Genomic DNA, 27617 nt, shown 5'->3' with positions numbered 1-27617 from the left:
CACTGATTGGTCTTTATTTTTCATTGTAACTAAAAATATGTCAATTTGCTGTTAGCATATGTTGTTCATATTTCCCTTTTCTTTTTGGAACATCGTCATAATTTTCTTCGAATGAATTGAAAAATACCAATGCTAGCCATCATTCGCACGTCAAAAATTTCATGAACAGGAAAAAATTAGATGAACCAGAATCAACATTCTACCAAAAAACCTTGCAGATGCAGAGGGATTAGTAAATGATCACTGTGAATAAAAACATATTCAGAAAAATTACAAATAATCCAGCGGTAAACCTACAAACTCATATAGTCCAGACATTTAGGTAATATAAAGCGAAATAACAGCAAAACCAGAGAACAAGAATGCAAGCAGCATTTTCCTTCCATGATCATCCCTCCGCCTATCCTTGATTGTTCTCAGAAGCATTTCCTGTGCACGATTGAGGGACCGGATTCATCGTACTCAGCTTTCGCAATCCACATCTGCACCCAAATGAATTCGGATTTCTAGTAAGAATCTTTTGACAGAGCAGTTTGCACAGGAAAACAAAGTAAATGTATTAAGAAACAAACCTGCTGGAATGTACTGAGGGAAGCTAAGATGGAGCCTCCGATCCAGACACTGTACTTTCTCTCTGGTGGGGCAACCACCTTGATCTTCATGCTGCTTGGGGCCAATGCAGTAATTTCCTTGCTCATTCTGTCAGCAATTCCCGGGAACATGGTCGAACCACCACTAAGAACAATGTTGCCATACAAATCCTTCCTGATATCAACATCGCATTTCATTATGGAATTGTATGTGGTCTCATGAATACCAGCAGCCTCCATTCCGATCATGGATGGTTGGAAGAGGACTTCTGGGCACCGGAAACGCTCCGCTCCAATGGTGATCACCTGACCATCAGGTAGCTCATAGCTCTTCTCAACAGAAGAGCTGGTTTTAGCAGTTTCCAATTCCTGTTCATAGTCAAGAGCAATGTACGCCAACTTTTCCTTCATGTCCCTCACAATTTCACGCTCTGCTGTGGTGGTGAATGAATAGCCACGCTCAGTCAAAATTTTCATCAAGGCATCAGTCAGATCACGACCTGCAAGGTCAAGCCTCAAGATGGCGTGTGGAAGAGCATACCCCTCATAAATAGGGACTGTATGGCTGACACCATCTCCAGAGTCAAGAACGATACCTGCACACAAGCACATAGAAAACATGAATCACAGTTGAAATGGCTTCAGCACTAGCAATCTGGAGTTCCATTCAAACACAAACCCAAAATATCATAATTTTACGACAAGCATTGGCTGATCTAAGAAAACCCAAAGTGATCTTTTTACCCAATATCATTCTCATAGATAAAACTAGGCTTATTGTATGGCATGCCCCTTGGAACTCTACTTCATTCTCACCTTGCCCCCTGAAACTTAATTTGCATGGCTGGAACTCAATTTTTGCATCACCTTGCTTCCATTAGTTTGTCAAAAAAAAATGTTAAGTTTGCTTATGTGGCATGATTGGCTCCCACTTATTCTTCAAACAATTCCATTAATTTGATTTTTAATTTCTTTAAACAATTTCAAAATATTAAATAGTTTTTAACATTATCTTGTACATATGGCAATTATTACAGGAATAAGTGGGACCCAATCATGTCACATAAGTGAACTTAACAGTTTTTTTTTTTTTTTCAAAACTAATGGAATATAACAGTGATGCAAAAATTGAGTTCCACGGTGCAAAGTAGCGCAAATTAAGTTTCGGGGGGCAAAGTGAGATTGTAGAGTTCCAAGGGCATACCAAAAAATAAGCCATAAATCTATATCCCAAATATTTCAAAAGCATTCATAAGATATTCCAAACAAACTGCATATGCCCATATTATCTACTGGGAACTCATTTAAAGATAGTCGCCTATCATACCTTTTTTCTTTTGAAAATTTTAGGGTGAACCATAAAATGCTTGTTTATCGACAAGGCCAAACCAATTCATGCAACATAAAAACAATTTCATAAAGAACAGAGTTAGTGAAATATCTAATCTGATTGAATAGCTTACCAGTAGTACGACCACTGGCATAGAGAGAAAGCACGGCCTGGATGGCTACGTACATAGCTGGAGCATTGAAGGTCTCAAACATGATCTGGGTCATCTTCTCACGATTTGCCTTAGGGTTGAGAGGTGCTTCAGTGAGGAGAATTGGGTGCTCTTCAGGAGCAACACGAAGTTCATTATAGAAGGTATGATGCCAAATCTTCTCCATGTCATCCCAATTGCTCACAATTCCATGCTCAATTGGGTATTTCAGGGTTAAGATACCACGCTTGGACTGAGCCTCATCCCCAACATATGCATCTTTCTGACCCATACCAACCATAACACCAGTGTGACGAGGGCGGCCAACAATGCTAGGGAACACGGCTCTTGGAGCATCATCTCCAGCAAATCCAGCCTATACAACAATGTTTCAACCAAACTAAGTCCACTTTCTTGCACCTTAGACCCATACCACTTAAAATACATACAGACTGATATTCTGTTATACATTCTACAAGATGGGATGGAAATCTGTTTCGCATACCTTAACCATTCCCGTTCCATTATCACAGACAAGAGGCTGAATGTCCTCGCTCTCCGCCATCTTCTACTTCCTGCAAGCAAATAAACAGGACAAATCCACACCACATAAATTTAAAAACCTAAATTCACCCCAACACATAAACTCAAACAATATGCATCACATTGAATGGACTTATCACTTGTCTCGCACAAACGCTGCATAGGAATCGACACCGATTGCCATTGGTGTGCATACAACAGAGATTGAAGTTAACAAACACGAATAGCCAACATCAAATCCACACCAACCCAATTCCGAAATAAGAAAACCAAAAACCAAAAAAGCATAAAGATAAACAATAGACTGAAATCCAAACATAATTCATATATATTTCTTGGCTCCTTATTTTTTTCAAAAATTAATTAAAAATCAGCAATGGAAACCCCTCATCACCTACAAACAAACAGATCAAGGCACAAATCTACCAAAATTTACACAGACCGATCAAACATCACAACCAAAAACCAAATGCAGCAAAATCGACCACCAAACAGCAAAATCCACCAAAAAATGGAACCAAAATCTTGAAAATCTTGAGCACATTACACGATTACAACGGGATCGAAATGTAGAGAGAGAGAGAGAGAGAGAGAGAGAGAGAGAGGGGGGGATTCACCTGTTTCCGAAACCCTAGAAAACGCGAGTTTATGGGGTTGAGGTTCGGATGAGCTGCTACCCGCCTTGAGGGCCTCGGGTGTTGGTTCGAAATGGAAACAAAAAACGATAAAGGCACGGGCGTGACGGGCGGACACGAAAAAACGAGCGGAAAAACAAAAATTGGAAATCCACAAATTTTGCCGAGCCAAATGAAATGCGAATGAAATTTGGAACTCCGCCCCCGAAATTAAATGCACTGCAAATTCGGTCTCAATCGAATCCCCACCGTTGGTCCTTTTGCAGGAAGGGACTTTAAATACGGTCCACGCGACGCGTCACTGTGATCTGGGCCTCTTGTGGATCCAGTTGTCCTGTGCCATTCCGGTTCTAGTGGTGGGGCTTTCTTCCATCTTTTGTCGTGATTTACTGTTTTACCCCTTATTTTACACTGAATTGCAAATGCATTCTTTTGAGTATTGGTATATAGTAACAATCTTCGGATTGGTTCGCTTCGGTTCAATTTGGTCAAACTAAATTGCATATCAACGAAGCTAAATTAAACTATTTCAAGAAAGACTTTGGTAAGCTTGGTTCGATTTAGTCATGTTGGGTCTGTCCAGGTTCATGCCCATTTGATTTTTTTTCTTCCCTATAAGGTGGTTTCGGATTCGAAATCACAAAAGTGAAATATTATGATGGATGATAGAAATTAATTATTTCAATTGCAATAAAATTAAAAGAAGGAAGCAGCAAAAAATAAACAAAAGTGATTGAAGAATTAGTAATTCACATGTCAATAGGTTATTTGTTGTTGCTATATCCCAAAAGTGGCAGTTTTGGACCTTGTGTTGTCCAAATTGACACAATTCTGGTTTCTCATATTCAGCTGGGCCCGTAATATACGGATTCGAAGAGAACAACGGTATCTACAAGACTTCTTGTTATATTTAATTTGAATTTTAGCGAATTATGATGTTTACTATATTTAATTCGGTTTCTAGGTTTATGTTACATTATAAATAGGTCATCTTGACATTTAGTTTGTAATCGTATCGACTATTATTCAATCTTTTTATATTTCTAGTAAATTCAAGGGTTGCTAGCAGATTCTAGTGTGAGGAATTCGTTCGATTTCTCTTATCATATAACCCGATGTCATTTCCTCAAGATAAAAACAAGAGTAAGTATTTCCAACAACTAAACACCTTGGTTAAAACTTGGAAACAAAAAAAGAAAGTCCAAGAATTTTCAAAATTAATTATGTAAACGAGCATAGAATCATCCACTCAGAGTGAGACATGTGAAAAATAAATATAAAGTAACCGGTCCAATTTAGTTTGGCTTGAATTTAATTGGCCAATAACCATAGATTGAATCGGATCAAATTGAGTCTAATTTCTATGAATTGATTCAGTCTCTAGTCCAAAGATGTGCATGACATGAGATAACTGCAATTGAAGTTGTATCGTTGCTAGATCACATATGAAAAGACCCCATGCTAGGTGGAGCAGGGAAAGGTTTGGGATTAATTACTAAACTCACTGAACGTTAGGCTTAATTAACATTAGTAATACTATTTTTACTATCTATTTGTAGCACAATACTAATGTTGATGCACAAAAACAATGAGACTTTATAACAACGTAAAGTGTTAAGTTTGTGATATTCACAAAGTTGTTATGGTCACTAAGTGGGGATAATACGTAAAGAGATAAAGATATGGAAGCAAACACAAGATGGACATGGTTTACCCTAAGTTGGGCTACTTTCACGAGGCTAGAGGAGTCCTCGTTAATAATTTGGAGTTTACATAGTACAATGGTTTAAGCATAATCATCATTAGTAAGTTCTAATAATGATTTGAGTACAATAATGACATTAGGGATTAAATGTAAGAGAATGGTCTCCTACATTTTTATAGTTGAGGAGAGTTGCACGCTTTCATCCGCGATCGATGTGTGACTCTAGGAGCTTTATTATGATGTTGACATGTGTTGTATTGTGATTGGTCTCTCCAGGTTGAAAATAAACTATTGTGCTTCGGTAGGGGTGCCTCAGAATGAATACTTTAATGTATATCTGAAAGTATAAAGTTGACAGGTATTTGAAAATTTCAAAATTGATAAAGTATAATACAAGCAACTAATATATTTTTAATATTAACTAGAGTCCACATCCATAGCAAAGTATGTTAGTAAATCTGGATATCAAGAACAAGGTCCATATAGCCATGATTGTGGAAGTTGTGTTGGGCCAGCTCGGATCTGATTTCCTGACATAAGAGCCATGACTAAACGAGCGACACAACATCGTGGCCAGTGGGCAATGGCCTCTAATTTATACTCCAAAGATGATAATATAAAGTTGTTTTTGCTTTTTTGCATAGCCATTGGCCCAACAGGGCATCTTCCAAAAGTTGATGAATCATCCTTCAGTTTATGGTCCCAAATTTCCATTCGACACATAACACGTGCATGCATACTTTCGTACATTGGAGAGATTTTTTATTGTGCTGGAAACATAGCTCGAAATACTAAGTGTTCTTATACAATTAAAAAAAATTCAACTAATTGTATAGTGACACTTGTTGTTCTAGATTATATTTTTGGCATATTAAAAATTACCACATATTGATGGTTGATAAAAATAGGCAAATGGGCATGGAGAGATCGATCGAGCTATGTGAGGACTTTCATGGAGGAGGATCACTTAGGCAGTTTGTTTATTATTATTGTTTTGTAAAAGTAGTTTGTTAATTATTGATAAGTAGTGAGCCTCATCTCATGATTAATTGACTAATCCTCCAAAATTAGTTTTATAGAAGGCTCACTATTCCTAACTCTGATATTACAGTCAATCAAATCTCTACATATCCAACCTACCTATCACTTTGTTTGATTTGATGACTTTAGAATTCTAGAGTTGTTACACACATGTGTGCATTAATTAAGTCGCTTACAAGCACATGAATGATTACCAACTGTTGACGTTCGTCACTTACACGCACGTAAATAACTGTCAGTCGTTGATATTAATCACTTACTCGCACGTAAATACTACCGGAGCATATTTTTGCCAATGTAGATCATCAAAATGGGGTTGACTACTCATTTGCCTACTCCATTAGAGATGCTCTAAGACTAATTTGTTAGATTTGATTACTTTGAATTTATAGAGTTGTATAGTATACGAGCTGCACGTTAAATCACCTAAATCACCTACACGCACATAGATGGATATATTCAACCCTCTAATGTTAATCACTTACAAGCACATAAACAATTGTATGGCCGTTGATATTAATCGCTCACATGCACATAATTGACTAACAGCTGTTAATAGATATCGCAATAACCAAAGAAGGGAAAATTAATTATAGAGTAACATGCCCGAACAATAGAAAACAAGAAAGGTTGGGTGATATAGCTTGCAAGCCAGGGTAGGAGTATTCTGGGTAGGGTTGCAATTGGCAGCCTTGTTAATAAGACATTTAAATTAATAAACGAAAGTCCGATGAAGATTCGTGAGAAGGGTGTTGAATCTGGAGCTGGAGATGGATGATTGTATTTGTGTGACATGAGACATGATGGTTGGCAACTTGGCATTGGGGACAAAATCATGACGAAGAATATGCAAAAGCCCTTTACAATAGTCCCCTCTCCATGCGAGTTTGTGTCCTCTGTACATTGTTTGTTTATATTTTGTTTTGTACGTCATTTCACCTCTCATCATTACTATACGAGCCGATGATCTTTCTAACCATATTCTCTGACGTTTAGTTCATTCATTTTCAAAACTAAAGGACACTTAAAATTTGAATATAATGATTTATCTGGCAATTTAACGTCTTGTACAATTTTTTGTTTCAACCGATATGTTAAATACAATTTGATTTTCATCTCCTTTTGAGTTGTATTTATTGCACTAATAAATATTAAGTAAGTGGCATTTTATCGCAGTGGTGGAAAAATGTTGTACCCTTACATGACGGTGTGAGTTCAAATCACATCAGTGGGTAGTTTAATATCTAATATAACTAAATCTATCGTTTGACAAAAAAAAAAAAAAACTAATAAATATTAAAAACAGATAGCCAATCATATTCTTATAGTTAGCCCAAAGTTTTAATATTAAATGAGAGCCCGTTTATTAAAAACCCAAAATTAAGCTCAATTTGATAGCAACGTCAAATTAGGCAACAAGTGCCTAGAAGCTATTCCACGTCAGGAATGAAGCATCGGTTCGAGAAAGTTTTGTTGCTTTTTTTTATATATATTTTTACCCTTAAACATCTACTTAGCACTTTTTGACATCTCATTTGAAGATGCTCTTATGATTCTTAAAATTGAAGATTTGATGAAATTCTTGATGAGGTCGGTAATATTTCCAATGGAATAATTGTATATTATTTTTATTTTTCCAAGTTCCAACTGAACATTTGTCCTAGGTGTAGAAGTGAAGTATTCTACCATCTTTTTTTTTTTTTGAATAAACAATATTATCCACACTAAGAGGAGGGGGTGACTTAGCCTCACAATGGGCTAGCAATAATATAGTTCAAATTCACCTTTGACGAGAATCGAATCTAAATGTTTTTACTTATAAATAAAGAAAAATATTACTAGACCGTAGTACTAAGTAACAAGTATTCTACCATTTGGCATTTAAGTTTTCTATCGTATCCAGATGTGGTGGGCTTTGTACATCAACGAGGGTAAGAAATTGCGAATAAAGATGGAAGCGGGTAACGGCTATTGTGGCATTCCTGGCTACTAATATATGACAATTTGGAGGGACTTTTGCATATAATCAGGGGCTGGATTGTCACAGTGGTGTTGATCCCGATGTATGAAAAAATTTCTCGTCTACGAGATATGTTGCCTCATTCTTACTTTTTATTTTATTTTTTTATATCCAAACTAATGTTGTTGATGAGATTGAACTAAGAATCTCTTTTAACAAGGTAAAAACTAAGTGTACACTTTCTTATCGCCAAGCCTAGTAGCGTGAATTTGTAACTAAGCAGAGCATTAAAGTGATTATTTGTATTATGGATGAGTCGAGTGTGGTGTTAGCGAGTGATTCATTGTTACCTCATATGAAAGTCAAATTAAGCACGCCCCAAGTCCTTGAATTAGTAAAACAGACCCCACGTTTAATAGGTGGTTACACTGGCGGAGCCAAGTTAAGGGCTGCCCTAGGCTGTAGCCCAGGTATCTTGCGGTGAAAAATAAAATTTTACATGTAATTTTGAATGATTTTCGAATGTAGCCCACCAAATATTTAGTCACTAATTCGAATTCTCTAGGTTTAACTATATAAAATTATATAATACAGTTTGCAAACCATCTCTTTTTCTTACATTATTTTTCTCATCACTTCTTGTACATGTACAAGTTTGGATTTGTTTAATTTTAACACGTATTTGTTTAATTACAAAAAAATTTGGCTCACCTTGTGAATTTTTTTAAGCTAGCTGATTGTCACATCCCGGCCCGGGGCGGATCACTTCCCGGGCCCGCTCCACCACCGTAGCATGATATTGTCCACTTTGGGCTTACCATTCCCTCACGGTTTTGTTTTTGGGAACTCACAAGCAACTTCCCAGTGGGTCACCCATCATGGGATTGCTCTAGCCCCCTCTTCGCTTAACTTCGGAGTTCCTACGGAACCCGAAGCCAGTGAGCTCCCAAAAGGCCTCGTGCTAGGTAGGAATTGGAATATACATTTAAGGATCACTCCCCTGGGCGATGTGGGATGTCACAATCCACCCCCCTTAGGGGCCCGACGTCCTCGTCGGCACATTTCCGGCCAGGGATTGGCTCTGATACCAATTTGTCACATCCCGGCCCGGGGCGGATCACTTCCCGGGCCCGCTCCACCACCGTAGCACGATATTGTCCGCTTTGGGCTTACCATTCCCTCACGGTTTTGTTTTTGGGAACTCACGAGCAACTTCCTAGTGGGTCACCCATCATGGGATTGGTCTAGCCCCCTTCTCGCTTAACTTCGGAGTTCCTACGGAGCCCGAAGCCAGTGAGCTCCCAAAAGGTCTCGTGCTAGATAGGGATTGGAATATACATTTAAGGATCACTCCCCTGGGCGATGTGGGATGTCACACTGATACTATGAAAAATAAGATATCAAGTTTCTTTATTTATAAAGATTTAAAATTTTCCCATCCGGTAAAAAATTTCTAGCTCCGCTACTGGGTGGTTAGCAAATCAACATAATGTGAATGTCAAAGAGTGTGCACACTTTCTAATCCAGATTAAGAGGGAGAAAATTAGGGTGGGTGGAAACAAGAAAAAGAATCCTAATGATTAAGGATTGGACCGTTATCTTCACGTTAGTTACATGGAAGGAAGGTGGAGTTGAAATCTTGCAATCCCAAAAGCTACAAACCTAATTTTGATGATGAAAACCATGCACTCCCAAAGGACGAGGTCCACGCTTTTCCCTCAAAACCGCGATCTCGTTTGGTTATTTCTGAACTAATTTATCATATCGCATTGGATTTGGATTGGAAGGTTACCAAATCCTAACCTTTCCCTCTATTTTTCATGAGTTTTGGGAAGGAATCCTAAGCTACAAAAGCATCACCATCACTATCTCTTTTTTTTCTTTTTTTTTTTTTTTTGTTGGCTTTCTATTTAAGGAAATTTCGCTCATTTAGTTAATGACTTGGTTGAGATTTTTATTGGGTTAGGTTAATCCAGAGAGGTGACCCACTCTCCCTATTTATTTTCCTCTACAATTCTAATTATCCTTTATGGGTATGGATGGTAGAAACTAACAACCAATATGTATTATGGTCTGACTATTCCACCGTCTCACGCGTTGTAATTTGAGTGGTAGACGATTTTAATTTATACAAATTTAGGTAGAGCAAGTAGAAATGAAGGGATTATCCTAAATACATGTTTCTAATTGTTTTTTGAATGACTAGAAGTATTTTTGGATTACGAAAGACGTTCCGACTATGTTTGAAAGAAAAAAAAAAACTTAAAATTGCTTATGAGTTGTAAAAATATTTCTAAATCTTAGAAGCACTATCTAAAAAAACATATTGTAGTACTTATTTAGTAAGCACATTCAAGTGTTTTTTAAGTAAGTCGCTCGTTGGTTTATTGTACTGGATAGTTGTTTTAGTTTGTGCTGTAAAACTCCCTAGTGAGGTTTTGGTGTGGTGTTTATAAATGTAATTATATCCTTGCTATATATAAAATAATAAGCACTTGAATTATATGAATGAAAACATTGACGTGTTTCGAATAAAAGCACTTGTAATAAAACACACTTCTTAAAAAGAGCAAAATCTCAAATAATTTTGAAACACGTAAAATAATATATACAGACAATAACATTACGTAGCGGTTGTAACAGTCACGTCGAAAAACTTATCGTGCCAACAACTTTTTAGGTTAGTCATATGGTTGGAGGTGATGCATGTACAGTTGGGAAAAAATATGCAAGACCCACATCGTGAAGATGGGAGATACTGCTGCAACCGTGTTAGTTACGATAGGTTTGTAGGGTTAGATGGTAAATTTATTTATTGTTACCCACTTTGTGAGTCGGTGGTTCCAACCACCCCCTTAATGTGGTACATTCAGGTGTTATTCAACCGTCAAAATTATTATATTTTTTAACTAAAATTATTTTTCAGGAATTATCATGCTAAAAACTAACTGAACCACAATTAGTTAGTAGTTAATTTCATTGTCCGCATTTTCATATCAACTTTATCTAATAAATTTTATAATTTTTTGCACATTTTAGATGAACAAAACATAATTTGTTGCAGAATTAACTCGTAATTGGAAACCTAGAGTTAAATAATCCTAATTGTAGAAATACATTACGCGACAACATAGAAAGTTATGGAAATTCACCTTACATGTATGGCTAAATTAGGACTTGAGCATGTAGCTAACTTTGATACTATTTGGTACAAATTAATTAGAATCATGAAATTCAAATTAAAACAAACTTTAAAAACTCAAAAGGAAAATAAAATTTACTTGGGCCCACGCTTGCTTGCAAGTTAAACAAAGCACCTTCTAAATACCACGAGAAGATATTCTCATATTATTCCACCCTCCCATCCATAACCAATTTCAAGAGAGTTTCAATCGATTTAAGGTTTTTATCACAGATAATTTTTGAAATTGGTCCGTACTATTAAGATGATCTTTAAAATTGAAAATCGATTAATGTAATTCTTGAAAATAGGTGTGTTAAATTAATGTGGTTCTTCCGTCACACTTCTGTCAAAAATTATGTTATGCGCTAATGTAGCACATAAATGAGTTCCATAAGTCTAATTAAATTAAAAATAAATTAGAAATAGGTTTAATTTAATAATAATTAAAAATTGTCAACTCAAAACCCAGTCCAACAATCATTTCTGATCCAACCCATACTCCTCAACCTCTATCTATGGTAGCCTTCGCCCTTCGCCTGCCCTTCTTTGAAAACAAAAAAAAATTCTCAAGACACCTATCTTTACACTTTTCAACACTGTTCACCGAATTGGACCAGGATCAACACCACCTTTGATGACAGCTTGGATTGTAGACGACTTATGTGACATCACTGTTAACATTTGAGCGATCAACATCCTTGCAACCTTAATCTTGGAGAGCTTATTGGGCACTCCCCGGTAATCTTGGTAACGCGGAGAACGGCAAGCTCTACCACGAGATAATCCCATTGCGCAAAAAGGCATTTTGACAACTTTTTCAATTAATTATTAAATTATTAAATCCACATCGGCATCTAACAAAAATTTTGACAGAACTGTGACAGACTAACCATATTGATTTGCAACACCTAGTTAAGGGGATTACATTTATCGATTTTCAATTTCAGAGACTATTCATGATAAAAACCCATAAATCTTGTGGGACCCACATACGTCTAGCATCATCATATAATAGAATTTTTGACAAAACTGTATTTTTAAGGACTTCATGCATTGATTTTTTATTTCAAGCATCATCTAATGATAAAAACTCATCGATTTATTAGTGTAAGAGTTACAATTTCAATCCCTCTCGCTTTTGGTGTAGGATCCAATGGACACAAACTCTCTCCCTCTCCCCTCGTTGTTCCGGTTACATTAAAAAAAAAAAAAAAAAAAAAAAAACTCTTTATCTTCTAAAAAGACTCGGAAACTCAATCTTATATAGTTAAAACCGTTTCCCTTCTTTTCTCTACCTCAAAAAGTTCACATAGACAAATAAGCAAGCTCTCACGGAAATCCCTAAAACCCAATCCAATCGGGAATAGGGAAAATACCAAAACATTGTGAATTCGATCACTCGATCAGATTATCTATATCGATCAATACATCCTGTATATTCTAAATTTCCGTCCTCTTCTTGCACCCGCCATTAATTCCAATATCTTCTTTCCGTCTTCTTCTTGCATTCGTCGTTCATGGAGTCGAACCTAGTCGACCGGATCTCCGTCCTCAACGTCTCAAATTCACACAGACAAGACCGGAGCGAGACACCCATGTCGGAGTTTCAATCCAAGCCGTCGGATCACGATGATGCGCCTCATGATCGTCAACAACAAGAACAGCCCAAGAAACAAGAACCAGAGCAGTCCCAGAACATTACACCAGATCACATTAACACCCCGGCAAAACAAGACCGCAAGACGCCGCCGTCCCCGATGGAAGATGAATCATCGACGAACGACAAGGATGTCGTGGATGACGACGACGATGGGTTCAAAACGCCGACATCCCTGGAGCACAAAATCCCGCCGATGACAGAATGCCCGCCTGCTCCGGGCAAACCCAAACGCTTTCTAAAGAGAAAAATGTCGTCGCGGTCGCCGTCGCCTCCGCCGCCGCCTGCTCGCAGAAAGGTTCAGTTTACAACAGCACAACTGGATATGATATTTTGGTCAACTTTTCCCTCGCCTCGGATGGGCGCGCCAAAATCAAGAAAGCCAGACGATCAGAGTGATTAGTTAAACTGCAGTTCGCGTTTTGTTCATCCATATTATTCGTGGTAACCCATCATTCATAATTAATTAAAATTCTGATCTCTCAGCTCCATCTTTGTTCGTTTTTTTTTCCTTCAATTTTTGTTAGATCTTGGTTAAAGGGAAGAAGACGTTGTAAAGATGGAAAAAGAAGAAAGAAGAAAAGAGAGAGAGATGCATTGAAAGATTTTATGTTTCTTTTGTGCTCGAGGTGTTATTCTCTTCTCCTGCTAAAGATAAAAGATCATGAAACTGATGAAATATATATATATATATATATATGTTATGATTTTTTTCTTTTTCAGGAGCAATTGCAATATAATATTGCCACATTGTGTTTCAATTGATATATATTAATTTCGAGTTTTATTTCATTTTTTCAAACGTTTGTTTTTTCTTTTAGGGACTATTTTAAGACAAAACATAAGTATAGTATTTATTATTCGAAATAAAGTCCAAAATTAATAAAATTAATTAATTTAAATAAGTGTTACATTACACCTTGTTTCTAATTCATAACTTAGTCAGTTACAAGTAGTAACTCATACGCTATGAGTTTATTGTGAGAATTATCTTTTTTTACTTAATTAATTTCGTGAAACCGGCCGGGGGTGGATTGCCGTGAATATTAGGGTCTTTTTTCAAACAACCAAAATTTAGATCCAAACAACTTTTTTAGTGTAAAATAGTGTAAAAAGCTCATGTAAAATTATAAGAGTATTCATATGTTCAAATTATAATATAAAATCAATATAGAGTTCTATTCGAAGCTGAAAATAGTCTAACCTTTACCCTCACCCCGTGTTTTTCATTTTTTTTTAATAGTTATCAATTTTTTATTATATAGCTTATTCTAATAATTTTCTATGCTCTTTCTTATTGATAAAAATGGCTCGATGAGATGATGATCATATTAAATACATGTAAGTATTGTAGTCAAATTTAATATTTTTATTGGTTTGAACTTATCATTTGACCGTAAGTGGTAAAGCTTTGCTTTGACATTTTTAATCGTTATTTATTAGCAGGCCTTCGTTTGGAGAAGGGGGAGAAGATACTGTTCATAGTGTTCTCTTAAATCTGTACCAGTGCTCACTTGTTGTACGTGTGTAATTAAATATGTGATTACTGTAATATGGATGTGAGATTAATCATGATATTGTAACATGAAGACAAACTAAATGAGTCTTAATGGATACCTATTAACAATTTAATGTGTTGATTTGCCACGTCTAACTATGAGGTTGGTGTAAAAAACTGAAAATTATATGTTGCATGTAATTCCTAAATTGCCCTTTTTTGTTCAATTTTGATTACAGGGTTCGAACGACAATTTCATGGAACTTTGGTTGACAAATAAGGTTCTATTAATAGACAATATGTTATAAAAGAAGGACCAGGATCCTCTCCTAATCTAAGGATGAGGATCCTCATGACCAAGGGATGTGGGTCGTTGGATGAAAATCCAACGATTACAAATAGGGAGTCCCTTTAAAGTTATAATAATTATAACCGTTGGATTTTCATTCAACGATCCACATCTTTTGGTCATGAGGATCCTCATCCTTAGATTAGGAGAGGATCCTCACCCATAAAAGAAAATCTGAATTATGTTTCCAAGAAAGGCAAACATGCTCCAAGTCCCATGTCCCATGATAAATTAGTTTTATAAACTTGTAAGTACGAGATTAATATTTAGTGAATATAATATCAATATTTAGACGTGGGATCTAGTACTATTGTTCCGGATCTTTTCCTGAGGATTCAAGAATCTCATGAGTGTAGTTGTTCTTTGTACATTATGAAGTCAGTTTTCATTATATACTATTTATATTTAATTTTAAATTTTAAATAATTTATAATCGCACGATGTATAATGAACGATCCCTATCATGAGAACCCTGAATCCCCAGGAAAAGAATGCGGCAAGGATCTTTTTCCCTATTATTTCTTCATGAAAGGCCATCTGTTTGCTGATTCGCCGGATCCTTTTCCCTATTGCTTCTTCATGAAAGGCCATCTGTTTGCTTATTTTACAGATGAATCAATCTAAGCAGACAAAGCCGGATCCTTTTCCCTATTGTTTCTTCATGAAAGGCCATCTGTTTGCTTATTTTACAGATGAATTAATCCAAGCAGACAAAGGGTTTTGTATTGTAAGATCAAAGTAAGAACATTCTTACTTGATCCACGAGATTTTTATTGTTTTGTTTTCAATTTGGAAATATCATTTTAAATCTCACTAAACACGGGAACTTTATTTCGATGAAAGCACGCACACCACATGAATTTCCTTTTTATAAGTTTAGGAAGTTGTTATTGGCGCTTTAGAAATTTTTTTTTTTTAACAAACAATATTATCTACATTAAGGGATGGAGGAATACACTAAAGCTCACAATGAGCTAACAATAATGTAGTTCAAATTCGCATTTGACAAGAATGAAACTGGTAATTTCATAGGATTTTGGTTGATAATGAGTGTTTTGTTAATTAGTAGAGAGGGTTAATGAATGTTTTGTTAATTACTAGAGAAGAGATAAGGAATCCACTAATTAATTTAATTAATCAATTAATTAATTAATTAAAGCGTCTTCTTTCTTCCCTCCCTTGACTGTTTCTATTTTCCTCAATAACGGTAATCAACCACCGACAAGTGAAAAAGAATATCACTTAACGATAGTACTAAATGGCAACACTCTAGAAAAAGTTGAGTGCACCAATATTCATGATTTTGGATGGTAATTTTCACAATCCAGCTTTCACCTTTCGTTTGATGGATAGACCGTCTCTTGTTAGTCCTAAATTCCTAATAATGGATCACATCAAACATGGGAGACATTGGGCTTTACATCTCAGAGTTCCAAACTTCCTTAAACAGCAGTCCAGTCCACCAACGAATTAATACAAAGCAGTGACGTGGCAAGAAGTGAGTGGCAGGCCGGATGCCGTAGAGGGCCCGCACGACATACATGGAAAAATTGTAATAATAAATCCTAATTATCATAAAAAGAAATTAACATATGGACACACAAACTGTGAAAGAACATTTTTTATTTTTGTTTTTGGAACAGGAAGAGAGTGATAGAGAATATGGTAGTAGAAAGTTTTTATTTATTATTTTTTATTATTTTTTAATTAGAAATATGTTATGATTATATGTAGATGAGGTTTTTGAAAAAAAAATTTTTGATTGTGTGAAATTACATTTCTGCCCCATATTTCTTATTAATATTCTATTTTAATTAGAGGGTTAAACTGGTACTTTCATAGAATTTTGGTTGATAATGAGTGTTCTGTTAATTAATTTCATAGGATTTTGGTTGATAATGAGTGTTTTGTTAATTAGTAGATAATGTTAATGAATGTTTTGTTAATTAGTAGAGCAGAGGTAAGGAATCCACTAATTAATTTAATTAATCAATTAATTAATTAATTAAAGCGTCTTCTTTCTTCCCTCCCTTGACTGTTTCTATTTTCCTCAGTAACGGTAATCAACCACCAAACTCCCTCTTTTTTCTCTCTTCCACTTTCTCAATCTTTCTCCCGCAGAAAATTCCCAAAAAATTCCCAATTTCTCTTTGTAATTTCATCATCGACCGCAACAAAATTACCATTTTTCCTATTCGATTGCGCAGTATTTGCCTAATGCACCATGAAGATGGAGCGGAAAAAGACGTTGACGATGAACTGGGACGGCCTCCGGGACGACGATGACGACGACCGCTTTTTCGAGTCAAAGGAACGCGCCTCCTCCGTCGTTCCTCTCGACCTCGAGGCATCCTCCTCCGAAGATGAGGATTTCGACGGCAGTCGCAATTCATTCGCCTCATGTGTCTCCTCTGTTCGAAACGATGTCGATTTTCGCGCCTCCACCGCAGCCGCTCCGATGGAGCCACCGTCTACTTCCGCGGCTCCAATGACGCCGGATTACAACATCTGGATGGAGGCGCCCGGGTCTATCACTGAGCGGCGGAAACGATTATTGCAGGGCATGGGGTTAGCCCAAGGACCTGGAAAAGACCTCGTCAGCTTCAAACAACTAACCAGCATTAAACGCCTCGTTTCCAACAAACTCAAAAACGGCGTCGTTCCAATCCCCCAGTCAATCACTCGGGCCAAAGAAAAAGGACAAGTATCGTCGGATCAGCCGGTATCGGAGACAGAGCCAGAGTCGGAGCCGGAGCCTGATCATGATCCATTGCCGGTGGTGCTCGTCCGTTCGAGGTCGGAGGGCGACATTGAAGCTTTCTCGGTAGATAAAAAAAGGAAGGAAGAGATAATCGGAACAATCTCGAAGCAACGGCTTACGAGGACTTGCTCCGCCATAGCCGCAACTCGCTCGAGAATATGTCCGTACACCGAATCGGTTAGAGCGTCCCCGAACGAAGTCGGAGACGCTACTCCCAAGAGCCGATCGGTTCGGACCGGCGGTGGATTGTCGTCGGTCTTCTCGAACAACCGGTTAGGAGCCTTCTTCTTGATTAAGAATCTGGACACGGGGACTGAGTTCATCGTGAACGAGTACGATCAGGACGGGTGCTGGAATCGACTCAGCGATCTCCAAACGGGGAAGCAATTGACGATGGACGAGTTCGAGAAATGTGTCGGGTACTCGCCAGTGGTGAAAGAGGTTATGCGAAGACAGAGCGTTTCCAGCGAAGGCAGCGGCGACGACAGGAAGCTCGGTGCAGGGGCGAATTCATTAGTTTCGAAGAGCCTGAGGATGAGCAAGAGAAGAGGGGTTGCTCTGTTGAAGAACAGCATACGAGGCGTGGGGACCGCTGTGAGTGTGTTGATTGGGGAGAAAGAGAGGGAAAACACGACGCTGCCGCTGACACCACCGCCGGAGCAGAAACCCGCCAAGAACTCGAGTTCTTCTTCGTCGGCTTCATCGGAATGGGTCAAAGTTAGGCAGACAGGGAAGCATTACAAGGAGTTATCGGCATTGCATTTGTGTCAAGAGATTCAAGCTCACGAGGGGTCAATTTGGGCTATTAAGTTTAGCTTAGATGCAAGGTTTCTTGCGAGTGCAGGAGAGGATCGGGTTATTCATGTGTGGGAAGTGCAAGAGTGTGAGATTATGTCATTGGATGGGAATTCGACCCCGCTTCATCACTCTCTCGGGTCCTCCACCCCTGATCGTTCGCCATCAATGTCTGATCAAGCTGCGGTTGGGCCATCCGAGAAGGAGAAGAAGAAGAAGGGAAAGGGTGGGTCTGCTAGAAAAAGCAATCCAATCCCAGAATATGTGCATGTGCCCGAAACAGTGTTTTCATTTTCGGAGAAGCCATTTTGCTCTTTTGAAGGTCATTTGGATGCTGTTCTGGACCTGTCCTGGTCCAGAGATCAGGTCAGCTCCTTTCTAAATGTTCTTTTCTTCAATTGATTAATTTAAGGTTAGGCTAATTTAGGCTGATATAACTTAATCAATTTGCAGCTATTGCTTTCATCTTCAATGGACAAAACTGTTAGGTTATGGGACTTGGAGACCAAGACTTGTTTAAAGTTGTTTGCCCACAATGATTATGGTAAGATATTCATATATTATGTAAAACAATGCTTACCTTTTGTTTGTATTTGTTGTCTGAAACGACGATGTAGCATGCAAAATACACACAGGTAGTGATTTCCGCTCTCCCATTTTGTTCCTCGTTCTTCTCCATGTTTTTATAGCCTCTGTTGAATAAAGTTAAAGGAGGATCAAGGGATGTAAAAGAAAGGGGAATGAAGATGGAGAAAAACGGGAGTATGAAAATCACTACCAATACACACACAGAGAAGCATTGTATCATGTTGTTCCTTGTATAGATTCTTGAGTTTTGACTTGGGTTACCGGTCTTGCAGTGACTTGCATACAATTCAATCCTTTGGATGACAATTACTTTATCAGCGGCTCACTCGATGCAAAGATTCGATTGTGGAACGTAGCTGTTAGGCAAGTCGTGGACTGGACTGATCTTTATGAAATGGTCACTGCTGCTTCCTATACCCCAGATGGCCAGGTACAACTCTATTGTGTACTATTTCTTTTCTTTTTAGATGTTCTTCTTTTTGCATGTTTCGTGCAAAATTTCGTCACTATTTGGATTAATCTTGCTTCAAATCTGTTTCAAAACTCTAGGCTTGCATCATTGGTTCACACAAAGGAAATTGTCGCATGTACAACGCAGAAGGTATGAGTTGCTCTTCTAGTTTCTTTTTCGTAGGCAATGCGAATTCAGATAATTGATAAAGCTCGTCTTGTTTTGAAATCCAGATTGTAAATTAAGTCAGCATAGTCAGATTGATATTCAAAACAAGAAGAAGAATCAAGCCAAAAAGATTACAGGTTTCCAGGTAATGTAGAAATCTCTCGACTCTCTAGTTGTACAGTTTGCTTGCGCACATAAAATCCATCTGAAATGCTTCTTACGTCCTCTCTTATTTTCAATGGAAACAGTTTTCACCGATAAACCCAACTGAAATGCTTGTCACGTCTGCTGATTCTCGGATTCGGATTTTGGATGGCACAAACGTGACTCACAAGTTTAGAGGTATGCATCTCATCAAATCCTCAGAACCTTTTCACTTTCTCAATTAATTCTCTATAAAAATTCTGCTCAGCAAATAACATTGGAAATATAATTTTGATAACGAACAGGTTTTCGAAATATGAGCAGCCAAATTGGAGCTTCATTCACTCCAAACGGGAAGTATGTCGTATGTGCTAGTGAAGACTCTCAAGTATACATTTGGAGGCGGGATGAGCCCCGGATTTCAGCCACGGGAAAAAAAAGCATCATTAGCACCAATTCCCACGAACATTTTCAGTGCAAAGATGTTTCAGTCGCAATCCCATGGCCAGGCACCATAAAGGGTGACCCTCCACCTGTCCTTGTGCAACATTCCAAGAGACAATCAAAACGCTCAACGCAACAACCACAATCCGGCACTGCATCCCCTACTCAAGAAGATGCAGGTGTAAGCAAGAGAATGCTACCACCTCTTCCGAAGAAAAACAACAAAGACAACGGCAACAACAACAAGGGAGACGCATCGGATCAAATACCTTCAACTCCGCCGCAGGAAGATCAAGATCCAGCTCAAATATCCCGAACAGAATCGGGGATTGGAGAGTCGTTCAATTCGGACCCTTCCTCTATTAGGTATGGTGATTCAAGTTCTATGTCTGCTGGTAGTGCCTCCACATCGTCGTGGTCTTCCTCTTGGTCCTGGCTCGACAATATAGGCAACAACAATGCTAGCCAAACAACGCAAGCAACAGCTTGGGGTTTGGTAATTGTGACAGCCACTTTGGACGGAGAAATCAGAGCATACCAAAATTTTGGGCTGCCGCGAAAAGTGCAGAACAATATTTTTGGAGGCCCTACTTAATTGGTTATGTGCTGGTGAAGATATAGGATCATAATTTCTCTCCTTTAAATGGAAACAAATTTAGTATGCAAGGTCTCGAGTTTGATTCCCCCTTCCCAAGAAATGCTCATATCAAATTTTGTTTACGAACAAGCTTCTCACTTATCATGGATATATACATACATACATTGTACACTACAAATACAAAGAGTCAAAAGAGCCATGGTGACCAAACTGCACATTGGTATTTTTGTTGTAAATGTAAAATCTTGTTGCTCTTCGTCAGAATTTTTTTGTAAGAGAACCCATCATCCCTTTATACATAAGGGGTGCTTTGTAATTTGCAAGGCTATTATTTTTCTTTTTCTACATGGTTGGTGACTATAGATGATTATAAAGTGAATAATTGATTTTGATTATGATGTTTAAATGAGAAACGTTGACTTTCTTCCTTACAAAAAAGTGAAGATGCGTGCAACTGAATAGTTTTGTTTATAATGTTTGTAGAGGAAATGTGGATTCCACCATACCACAACGTGAAAAAAGAGTGCAACTTGACGATTTTGATTATGACGTTTGCACAAGGAATGTGGATTCCTCTTTACAAAAAAAGTGAAGATTAGGGCAACTATTACAATTATTTCAAATTCTAGTTAAACAAGTTTGATTTGTGAACCCTAACCACGTTATGTCAAACTGAAAGAGGGGCCAAAAATTCATGTGCTTGGACTTGCTCTGAACTCAAACATTGCGCGCGCAAATATGGCAGAAAGCAAGAGAGCCAAAACTTCATCCCCGAGCCCTCTCGCCACTTTCCAAGACATTCAGGAACACCTCGTTCGACTGCCCTCCTCCTCCATCTCTCCGCTGCCAATCTCCTCCATCTCATCCCCGTACTCCTTGTACATATCTCTCACACATACAATTTTGAAATTCTTCACTAATTTCACCAATTTCAATCTCCTACTTCAGATTCGTTTATAGGGGAGATGTTCAGAATCAGAGCTACCGCAGAGCTCCCACCCCTACGCAGTTCAAGTCGAGAACAGTAGCGAAGCTCGAAGAGTTCTTGGATTCAGCTCTGCTCTCTCAGGTTTCCGACCAGCTCAGCCTCACGAAGAAGGTCCCGGAGGCGGTGCCAACATCGCAGAAGAAGGAGGTCAGGGATTTCGACGAATTAAAGGTGCTGGTGAATTCGGACAAGGAAGCTGTGAATGTCAAGGACGATTCGGATCTGATTGAGGAATTTGGGAATGGCGGCGATGGAGAAGCTTGCACCCCGTATGGGCATTTCGCGCAAATCAGAACGCGGCGTTTCAAAGGGTGAGGATTTCAAAACACTGGACTCTATAGAGTCCAATTTCAAGTAGTTCGTTACAGATGCACGGGAGTCGATGACACGCGTAGTTTGTGTATAAATAACAAAATGGAGATACCATATTTTATTTTTTGAAAAAAAATGAAGCGAAATTAGCCTGTGCATAGCGTGATTAAGGAAAGGAAATTGTATGATAATTCAAAACTTTACTTTGTTAAGGCATGCTGCTTTTGACACCCAATTTCAACATTAATGTATGTGAATTCGAATTCGATTACTAATACAGTTAGTCACCCTAGCATTTTCCGTTTTTCTAATTCATAGTTTGGTACCTTAAATGTGATTACTAATACAGTGGGTCTCAAACGAAGTTTTAATCAAGGTCCTAAAAATTGAAACCCTAATTTATGTAGAAAAATTTGTACAAATAACAATGAAAATTTTCATTTTTTTAAAAGTAAAGGTACGATATTCATCAATGGAAAAGTTGGATACATAAACACTGAGGATAAGGTGCATACAGTGGGCCTCGATAAAAACCTTGCAAGGAATTTCAACCCGGTCGAAGGAAAAAAAAGCGCCTTGCACCATTAAATTACAAATGAGAGCTATCCTCAATGAGTAGATCTAAAAGTACACACTAGTACAAATAACAGTTTGCGCGGCGAAGCATAGTTTGTCACGCAAAGTTAAAAAAACGTCACCTGAAAATTAGCCCAATGAAAACTTTATCGCACGCAAAGGTTGCGAAAGCAGGGTTTGCACGACAAAGGCATAACCTGCGTCGTGCAAAGGTTGCGCGACTACAATACCTGCGTCACGCAAAAGTTTTCGTGCAACGCATCTTGTTCTCATTGTATAGCAAAGATAGGTGCACGATGAAGGTATTTTCGTCACGCAAAGACCTTTTGCGCAACGCAAGTATTGTTGTCGTTGCGCAAACCCTTTTTTTTTCTTTTTCTTTTTTTGACAAAATATTTTTTATTTAATTTTTTTATAAATATTTTAATTAAATTATAAACAATAATTAACAAACCAAGAAAAAGTATTTAATCATAAAATATATGAAAATGTACATACAAGTTGTTCGAACATAAAATAAAAAACTACAACAAGTAGTTGTCTGGGTTTGATACATTAGGCTACTGGGTATCGGCTAGGCGAAGTGGCTGGGAGGTCGAAGGTGGAGCAAAATCAGGTGCTGGCATCGGGATTTGGAGGCTGGACATCTGTAAGGCCCATAAGATCATGCTTATCTTCTCGTCTTGGGCCGAAAACTAAGCTGCAATCTAGGCTTCCCGAGCATCCTGGGCTGCTTCTGGGCCGCAATCTTATTTTTTTAGGGTTTCCACTTCCTTTGTCAGGGTGATGCCCTATCCTATGGTCGGTCTAGAAGAAGAGGCACCTATCTCACGAACCCGCGCCTTCCCTATACCCGGAACAACCTTGCCATGATGACGACCGAGCTTCTGATCCAGGGCCTCAGTCAGGATCTGAAGACCTACATCCTCAGGTACAGTGACATCCTCGATCGGGGTCTTCGAGGGAAGCTGCGATGCTACTTCTTGGAGAACAGAAGTGCTCTTCTCCACCATAAAAAAAAAATGTAATTAATATTTGAACTATTCATAAATATAAGAATAATAACAATTACATAAACTTACATGGAGCTGCTCAATGGTCTTATCGCCGGGTTGAACATAAACGTCCTTGAACATGTTGAGCTCTGGGAACTTAGAACCCTCCTAAAGAAAAAAAACATTAAGAAAATTTTATTAATCAATAATAAAATATAAATTGTATAAGATTTAAAAATTAATATACTTTTACCTGACGTCACGCCTTAACCCTATACGAGAAGGGCATCTTTAACTCCCGAGCTTTCTTGCCAACAACATATTTCTTCTGTTAAACACACAATATACATGTTAGTGCAACTATTTGAAATAAATTATTAAAAAAGCTTATAAAAATAACTAAAAAAAAAATAAATTATTATTAAAATATTATGTACATACCACAAATTTTGTCCATAAAATGTTTGCAGAGCCACTTCCAATCCTCCGGCCACTCCAATAACTCGATTGGGCAACCCTCTAGGTGAGCAATCTCCAGATCATCACATTTCTTAAAATGTGCGTGGAGTTCGCACTTCCAATGTTTGTACCGGGTTGCTAAGTTCTCCTTTAAGTAGGTGGTGGCCTCGGGGATATGTCCTCAAGATTATAATGATCTACAAATAAGAAAATAGTAAAATAATAGTAAGAAATTTAATAATATTAAGATAATATACTTTGGTTTATATACTAACCGACAACTCATCCCTCACCAGTTCCTTCGTCCTCTCAAGAGTTTCTGCCCCTATTGCATAGGACAATGCCACCAAATAACAAAACCACAACTGGTAGAAATGCTGCTATGTTGTTGTGAGGTAGCCGCTCCACGATGTCGTGAATCATACGGAATCTTGATCAATTGTTGGACATACGTACGTTGTGTGCCGGCTTCAGGATTCAATTAGGCCCTCTGGTGAGTAGTATTGATTGACGGAGAGTGAGGGAGGCGCAAGGAGAAGTAAGGTTACTTTAAGTCCGCCCATTTTTTACAATTAAACCACCACAATTTTAATAAATTGCACGACGCATGTATACATTACGATGTTGTGCTATGAGTGTTTGCACAACGACTTCATTGTAGCGTTGCGTAAGATGTATTTAAAAGAAATTTTTTTTATAATAAATTGTTTGCACAACGATTCCATTGTAGCATCCCACAAGATATATTTAAAAAAAAATTATTATATATACAAAATAAATCAAATTTAAAGCTACGTAATAAATGTATATATCATTCAATTTAACTTGTCTACATTAATCGTCATCCGAACTACAATTTAACTGTTACTTTAACTCCGATTTCAATGATTTTTTACAGTTACACTCTTTGACCTTATATACTTTAAGATCACATACGCCAAAAATCGCAAAAAATAAACATTCAGAGATCAAGTAACAGGACAAAACTTTTCGACAGTTATAAACGAAAAATCACGATTTAACGGTTGTTTTAACTTCGATTTTGACGATTTTTTACAACTACACTCCTTGACCCTATATGAATGCAATGAATGAATTTGATCTTCAATTTTAAAATATTTACAATAGTGGATACTACAAAATCTTATGTTATATTTAATGAAAGTATAAATAAACTCTAAGTGTTAGTGAATCTATTGTTTTGATGGGATACACATTCTACAAAACTAGTTTCAATGATCCAACCGTCAAACTTGTTTATATATACTTTGAGATCACATATGCCAAAAATCGTAAAAATCAAACATTCAAAGATTAGCTAATTAGACAAAACTTTTCAACAGTTACAAAGGAAAAATCAAGATTTAACGATTATTTTAACTCCAATTTTGATGATTTTTTATAGCTACACTTCTTGACCCTATATGAATACAATGAATGAATTCGATCGTCAATTTAAAATATTTACACAAGTGGACCATAAAATCTTATGTTATACTTAAGTATAAAATAGAACTCTTAAGTGTTTGTTGAATCTAATATTTTGACAGCGTCGCACATACTGTTTGGCGATTTTTCCAGAAAATTAAGCGACGGACCAACCACATCGCGCAAAGGCAATTTGCGGAACGAAGATTTATAACGTCGTGCAAAGGGTGTTTGCGCGACACATTTATCTGTCGCGCAAAAACCCTTTGTGCAACGCGATTGTTCCATCACACAAATGCGTTTTATGTGACGCATTGGTTGGTATGTCGCTAAAAAATCCTTTGTGCAATGCAGTTGTTCCATCGCTCAAACACCATTTGTGTGACGCATTGGTTAGTACATCGCGCAAAAACCCTTTGTGCGACACATTTGGTCTGTTGCGCAAACACCCTTTGCGTAATGCATTGGTTGGTAAGTCATGCAATTTTCTAGTGCCAAACCAGGATTTTACCACAATGTTTTGGCACAATAATATATTTTTCTAACAAAAAACCGATTTGAACTGCAATAATAAATTTAAAGCTACTTAATAAATATATATACCATTCAATTTCTTAAGTGTTATACATACAAAATCAAATCGCTTACCAAATAAGGATAGATCGAGGAAGGGAAAGGAAATGGAGGAGAAGAGAGATGAAATATTTGTATGATGAATTTAAGAGCAAAGGAGGATTGGAGAAGGTTTTGAAGAAAGATGGGGAAGGGAGGTAGTTGCTGCAATTGGGTTTGCTGTTTCTGCCTCCCAAACTACTTTTGTGATCCGGAAAAACTCGTTGACTTTGCATGACAAAACATTTTATCGCGTAAAATTGTTTAGTGCAACGAAGGTGTACCTTTGTCATGCAATGTCAGGAATAAAAATTGGGTAAAAGCCTTGGTTAGGCCAAAGAAAATTGCGCGACGGACCACTCGCGTCGCATAAATAGTCTTTCCGCAATGGTGAACGAAAATGTTGCGCAAAGGCCATTTGCGCGAAGTTGTTGGTCTGTCGTGCAATTTTCTGGCGCCAAACCAAGACTTTTACCACTTTTTTCCCAACATTGCGCGACAAAGGTACACCTTTGTTGTGCTAAACAATTTCCTTGCGCAACGTAATTTACTCCGTTGCACTAGTTTTCGTCTTGCAAGTGTGTTTTTGTACTAGTGACATTGGGGTACAACTTGAGTAGCTAACATTAAACTTAGCCAACCTGTGTGCCACCTTATTCATTGTCCTGCAAGTATCAATGATATAATATGCCCAAATGGAGATGAATTCTCCAGACCTTCATATTGTAACGCCTTGATAACCATCAAAGCATCACCTTCAAACTCCACCCTTGTGTGCTGCATTTGTTGTGCAAATGAAGCCACATCCCCTGCTGCAAAAGTTTCTGCCATCAACGGTGACCGAAACTCCATCAACTCTTCCACTCTCCATTCAGTCATCCCATGCCACATCAAAATTGCACTTTACCCATCAACTATCAAGTGGTGTCCATGGCTGCACCACGACATGCTTGGTGGTTTTTCTCAGTCCATGCCATTTGTGGTATTCCTGCAACTAAGTTTGAAATTGCAATTTATTTCCAGAAGATTCAGTGCCTTACCTTGCCAAAGTAGTGAGTTGCCTTCCGTCCAAATACTCTATAATAACAACAATGCAAGGTCGAAACTTTCCTCGGACAAAGAACCGGCAAGTGCAGCCACCCACTCTAGCATGCTCTCTCATCGACCCCCATACTTGGTATTCCCAACTGGCTGGAAAACCAAAAAGCCGCGCTCGCGGGCAATCCCTCATCAGGTGTTCAATCGTTTCAGCATTCCTATCACAGAACAAACAAGTTGTCTCCATATGCATTTTCCTTTTCTGTAGATTGTCCCTTGTTGGTGAAGCATCCATACAACATAGCCACACGCATATTTTAACCTTTCCCAGCACACGAGCTCGCCATATCGCTTTTAAACCCAGGCCACCCTCACCGTTCGGTTTACATCATTTCCTCCACGGAATCCAACGTATTCTTCTTTTTCCGTGTTATATACCCCACCAAAATTGGGCGACCATTTTAATTTGAAATACAATTATCCACCCAAACTTAACCAATCTTGCAATGTGGCATCTATGCGAATTTCCATATGCAATTTCGTCAAATATAAGCACGTGGCTTGCAAAAACCCCCTTTAAAGAGATTTTTTTTTTTTTTTTGGTTCGATTCACAAGC

The 27617-nt window shown here is 37.9% G+C and overlaps 4 protein-coding genes across 4 annotated transcripts; 3 read left to right on the top strand and 1 right to left on the bottom strand.

The window, feature by feature from the left end:
* Positions 1–229: 229 nt before the first annotated feature.
* On the bottom strand, positions 230–3499 carry LOC137721853 (actin-like). Its single transcript, XM_068460878.2, has 5 exons — positions 3232–3499; positions 2577–2646; positions 2054–2447; positions 573–1186; positions 230–482 (listed from the first exon to the last, which is right to left on the bottom strand). Exons 2-5 carry the CDS (start codon positions 2634–2636, stop codon positions 417–419), a joined length of 1134 nt encoding a protein of 377 aa, XP_068316979.1. The 5' UTR covers positions 2637–2646; positions 3232–3499; the 3' UTR covers positions 230–416.
* An 8897-nt stretch (positions 3500–12396) lies between these two features.
* On the top strand, positions 12397–13596 carry LOC148697532 (uncharacterized). The gene has a single exon (XM_088692005.1). The coding sequence runs from the start codon at positions 12657–12659 to the stop codon at positions 13197–13199; it is 543 nt and encodes a 180-aa protein (XP_088548131.1). The 5' UTR covers positions 12397–12656; the 3' UTR covers positions 13200–13596.
* A 3113-nt stretch (positions 13597–16709) lies between these two features.
* LOC137723793 (uncharacterized) lies at positions 16710–20990 on the top strand. The gene is made up of 7 exons (XM_088692003.1): positions 16710–18565; positions 18653–18743; positions 19060–19217; positions 19337–19388; positions 19472–19551; positions 19655–19748; positions 19856–20990. The coding sequence occupies exons 1-7, from the start codon at positions 16868–16870 to the stop codon at positions 20587–20589; spliced, it is 2907 nt and encodes a 968-aa protein (XP_088548129.1). The 5' UTR covers positions 16710–16867; the 3' UTR covers positions 20590–20990.
* A 259-nt stretch (positions 20991–21249) lies between these two features.
* LOC148697531 (uncharacterized) lies at positions 21250–22098 on the top strand. Its single transcript, XM_088692002.1, has 2 exons — positions 21250–21470; positions 21553–22098. The coding sequence occupies exons 1-2, from the start codon at positions 21331–21333 to the stop codon at positions 21893–21895; spliced, it is 483 nt and encodes a 160-aa protein (XP_088548128.1). The 5' UTR covers positions 21250–21330; the 3' UTR covers positions 21896–22098.
* Positions 22099–27617: the final 5519 nt, after the last annotated feature.

This window comes from Pyrus communis, chromosome 4, assembly GCF_041283825.1.
Source record: "Pyrus communis isolate YQ-2024b chromosome 4, ASM4128382v1, whole genome shotgun sequence".
Lineage (NCBI taxonomy): Eukaryota > Viridiplantae > Streptophyta > Magnoliopsida > Rosales > Rosaceae > Pyrus > Pyrus communis.
The sequence above is the reverse complement of the archived record's forward strand: the minus strand, read 5'-3'. Positions and strand labels throughout refer to the sequence as shown.

Excerpts from the sequence above, each read along its gene's own strand:
- LOC137721853 (XM_068460878.2), bottom strand. The coding sequence starts at position 2,636 with ATGGCGGAGAGCGAGGACATTCAGCCTCTTGTCTGTGATAATGGAACG. Across the intron at positions 2,448-2,576 it reads ATGGAACGGGAATGGTTAAG|GCTGGATTTGCTGGAGATGA; the intron begins GTATGCGAAACA and ends ATTGTTGTATAG. Across the intron at positions 1,187-2,053 it reads TGCCAGTGGTCGTACTACTG|GTATCGTTCTTGACTCTGGA; the intron begins GTAAGCTATTCA and ends GCTTGTGTGCAG.
- LOC148697532 (XM_088692005.1), top strand. The coding sequence starts at position 12,657 with ATGGAGTCGAACCTAGTCGACCGGATCTCCGTCCTCAACGTCTCAAAT.
- LOC137723793 (XM_088692003.1), top strand. The coding sequence starts at position 16,868 with ATGAAGATGGAGCGGAAAAAGACGTTGACGATGAACTGGGACGGCCTC. Across the intron at positions 18,744-19,059 it reads GTTTGCCCACAATGATTATG|TGACTTGCATACAATTCAAT; the intron begins GTAAGATATTCA and ends CCGGTCTTGCAG. Across the intron at positions 19,389-19,471 it reads TCGCATGTACAACGCAGAAG|ATTGTAAATTAAGTCAGCAT; the intron begins GTATGAGTTGCT and ends TTTGAAATCCAG.
- LOC148697531 (XM_088692002.1), top strand. The coding sequence starts at position 21,331 with ATGGCAGAAAGCAAGAGAGCCAAAACTTCATCCCCGAGCCCTCTCGCC. Across the intron at positions 21,471-21,552 it reads ATCTCATCCCCGTACTCCTT|GGGAGATGTTCAGAATCAGA; the intron begins GTACATATCTCT and ends ATTCGTTTATAG.